The sequence below is a fragment of the Gymnodraco acuticeps genome, unplaced genomic scaffold (assembly GCF_902827175.1).
Source record: "Gymnodraco acuticeps unplaced genomic scaffold, fGymAcu1.1, whole genome shotgun sequence".
NCBI lineage: Eukaryota > Metazoa > Chordata > Actinopteri > Perciformes > Bathydraconidae > Gymnodraco > Gymnodraco acuticeps.
Window position 1 is genome coordinate 3,165,519 of NW_022989867.1, and position 4,110 is coordinate 3,169,628.

General features: G+C 39.4%; 1 protein-coding gene across 1 annotated transcript in view; it reads left to right on the plus strand.

Annotated features, from left to right (window-relative positions):
* Positions 1–3,797, plus strand: part of bcl11ba (BAF chromatin remodeling complex subunit BCL11B a) — a 6,129-nt gene extending 2,332 nt beyond the window's left edge. The window contains exon 1 of the mRNA XM_034197035.1: positions 1–3,797. This exon is cut by the window's left edge and continues 2,332 nt beyond it. Within this exon, the coding sequence (XP_034052926.1) occupies positions 1–564 (564 nt within the window). The 3' untranslated portion in view covers positions 565–3,797.
* The last annotated feature ends 313 nt before the right edge of the window (positions 3,798–4,110 follow it).

The following is a 4,110-nucleotide window of genomic DNA, read 5'->3' on the forward strand; positions in this document are numbered from 1 at the left end:
GTGTACTCCCAGTGGTTGGTGGGCTATGCTGCCTCACGCCACTTCATCAAAGACCCTTTCCTCGGCTTCACTGACTCCAGACAATCGCCCTTCGCCACCTCCTCTGAGCACTCGTCCGAGAACGGCAGCTTGCGGTTTTCAACGCCTCCGGGTGACCTGCTGGATGGAGGTCTTTCAGGACGCAGCGGCACCGCAAGTGGAGGCAGCACGCCTCACCTGGGTGGAGGTCCAGGCAGGCCTGGCTCCAAGGATAGCAGGAGGTGCGACACCTGCGAATACTGCGGCAAGGTGTTCAAGAACTGTAGCAACCTGACGGTGCACCGGCGCAGCCACACAGGTGAGAGGCCCTACAAGTGTGACCTGTGCAACTATGCCTGTGCCCAGAGCTCCAAGCTCACACGCCACATGAAGACACACGGCCAGCATGGGAAGGATGTCTTCCGCTGTGACATTTGCCAAATGCCCTTCAGCGTGTACAGCACCTTGGAAAAACATATGAAAAAGTGGCATGGTGAACATTTGATGACAAATGAAGTCAAAATTGAAGAAGCCGAAAGAACATAAATTGGGGTCTCTCTTTCCAGACTTTGCGCCACACTTTGACTAAAAAAAACTTACAAAATGGGGTAGCTGGATACTCTTTTTCTGAAATGTTCATTTTGTGTAAATGTTGTGTTTTTAAGAAACTGCCAAATGAGAAAACAGAGATCTTAACACCACTTAAGGCTGTCTAAACTGCCTCATTTGGGGTTCCTTTTTAAACAATCAGTCAGTTGAGTTATAATATATGTGGAGCCTTTAACTGTGCAATCATTTCTGTATTTATTCAATTTTGTATTTTGGCATGTGCAGGTACATTATTATTTAGGCTTTTTTTTTGTATATTTGTTTTACTTGATTTAGCATTTCTCTGTTTTTTGAAACCCCATGTTATCCTGAGAGTTTTTTCAGAAGACAAAGGTCAATTTTGTTTTTTTTGGCCGCTGCTTGTAGTAAATTGTATATTAAGCTAAACGTGTGATTTCTTGAAGAGAGACTGAATTCAATCTTCAATTTGAAAGTGGCGTTAACTGAGAATGCTAGAATTAGTCTATTTTGTGTGATGATGATACGCGGACAACAATCCTTGTAGCATGAACTGAGTCTAAAACATGTCAATATAATTGGATATGTAGCACTGAGCGTCATATTTGACAGTAAATCTAAAATCAAAGAGGATCCCAAGGTTCCTGCTGAGAACAGAACTACCAGAGGAAACACATCTGGATAAGGCAGCTGCTGACTGGTACGTGGTCCCAAGCCTCGACAACGCTACGACAACCATCTTCTGCTTTCCAGCCCCTCCATCTTACTTACATTCAAACATCCATTCATTATACTTTGCATCAAGCCATATGATCTAGGCCATTATTGATATGGACTAAACTGAGCATGAAGCCTCAGACAACAGCACAGGGACATCTCAGGGTGAGCTTTACTACTTTTGTGATTATTTTTCTGCATTTCCATTTCACCATATGTTGGAATTAGCGACAGTACAACACCCCCCCCCCCCCCCCCGAGGCTAATGCCCAGGCTTTGTCCTCAATTTAAAGTGGTTAGACTCATTTATATTTGAAGTCACAGCTTGTAAATATAAAATGAATTAGTTTAGAGAGAGATACATGTGTGTGAATACATGGCAGACTACTCTTAGTTTCCTGCAGAACATTTAATTTGATTGATTTTATAACCCTATGCATTTTGTGCTCAAATGTCTCATGACATTTTTTTGAAAAGTGGTAGAGTAAATGTTAACTTGTATCTTCATAGTGATCTATAAATGTATAATCTGATTACTGAAGTCACCATGTGGTTAAGGAATCCACTAAGAATAGGAATCCTCAAAGGTTTCACCATTAGTTGTAGGACAGTTTTGTGTAAAAGAGGAAATGATATGTCAATGTGAGCGGAAGTAGTAAGACTAACGGTAAGACATCAGTTCGCTCCATGCCCCTTTGTTTTTTTAAACATCATAACCCCATCCACCTTCATAGCTGCTGTCAATTCATAAATCTAGAGTTCTTAGCAACAGATCCGCACTTTATAATTTCCCCGTCCGACACAGAGAGAGCTGGACAGAAAGGTGCTGAAGGGTGGAGAGCTTTGGGGTCTGCTGATGCTGAAGTGCCCAGGGTTGTTAGGCAAGGCTTTTCCAATGCTGGCACTATAAAAAAAAAAGGAAATATAATTTATTTGGGACAGTTTTTGTACTGCCATTCAATTTGACATGAGTGTGCCTTGAATAATGATCTTCCTATTTATTGTCTCAGACAAATGCAACACTTTTTATGAAGCATCAAATTGAACAACAAAAAATGTGAACTTTAACTTGTAGTTTGACATTTCCACGGAAATATAAATTAAATAATGCTGAGTTCAGGCTAGGAGTACCCAGCACAATATCAGTGTGTGTGTGTGTGTGTGTGTGTATATGTATGCATATGTACATATAAAGGCACAAACCTATATATAGATATATATCAAATTCCTCAATAGTCGGTCCAACAACAAAAAGCCACACAAAAAGTCAAGGAAGAGACTCAACAAAAATCAGGAAATGCAGAAACTAAAAAAAACGAATTTAGTGCACTCCGTCTTAAAATAAGTTTACAGTATTAAAACAAGTACAAGGGTAAAATAATATTTGTGTGTATGTGTGTTTTGAACAAACAAGTATTTTTTTTTCAGTTTTGCTTATGAAGTTTCTCTGAATGCCGTAGTGGCGATGTGTATATTGTTTTATATTTTTTCCGGGTTTTTTTTGGTGACGGGGTTTTAGTATATATATATATATATATATATATAAAAACATATGAATATATATTACATTTTTCTTGTTTACTGTAAAAGTATACCAGTATTTGTAATATTGGAGAATGCCTGGGCATTTTACAAAAATAGAAAAAAGGTTGTTTTTCTTTTTTTTTGCAGTCCAATTTAAATTGTGGGTCTCTTAAACTGTTTTTGTCACTGTAATTGTAAAAGTCTTAAGTTTTAGTAACTTTTATTCTGCCTTGGGTGTAATGAAATAAAAATAAACAGATTTAAAAATGACTTGGATTTGGTGGTGGGATGGCTGTTGGGGTTTGGTGGGTGGACGGGTTTTCTACCTTAGAACTTCAGAACATTTGTTCTGCTTTCCAGAAGAAACACACGGAGAATACTGACTTGTATCTAGTTCTCTTCTTCTTGAATGGAGTATTCTTCATGGATGGTTTGAAATACAATTGTAGGCACTTGCTGTCTTTCCTAAGGAGCTTCTTTTTTTTAACTTGAAGGCTATGTGCATCCTGTTGTGAACACAGTACCTTGTCATGTCTGCTCTTATATCTGGTGCAGGGGAGCGTGACTTCCTGCCAATGAAAAGATAAAACTCACAGGCTGCCACCAGCTGTCTCTCTCTTTGGCAGTACAAGTATCTGATGAATTTGTACTTGTAATGAATCGTACTGAATCACATTGTACAGTAAGCGATCACAAGGCTGTTAGACAGCCTTAAAGTAACACGAACGCAGCCAATGTTCAGTTTACCGCTCCATTATTTGTACATAGTTTTCTATGACGCTGTTTTACTTTTTATTTGTTTGTGATCTTTAACTGGCACTGGCGGTGACTTCCTGTTTCTGAAGGGGGGGTGGCGGGGTGTTATTCTGTTTGAACTTTGTGACCTTCATGTGTGTTTTCCGGCACATGCCTCCCCCATTGATATTCCTCGCATTGAGAACAGAGCACAAATACAAGCTGTTACAATTATTCATCCTCTCATTGTTGTCTCCTTTTCTTTGAGCTGGTCCGACAGACAGGGACCTGAAATATGACTCACAAACTCTTCAATTCTGCTCCGGCATCTGATGAAGTCCCTGCAAAACATTTACTGCTTCTCACACATAATTATATGAACACATTCAAATCCAACAAATGCCAAGATATCAAAGAAGAAAACAGGCTGACAGTACATTACTTTAATGTATTTGTTTGAACCAATAGAGAATGGTCATGCTTTGATAAACCCCTGAATGCTACTGGATCAGCCCCTCTTGAAATCAGAATCAGCATTGGTTTTATTAC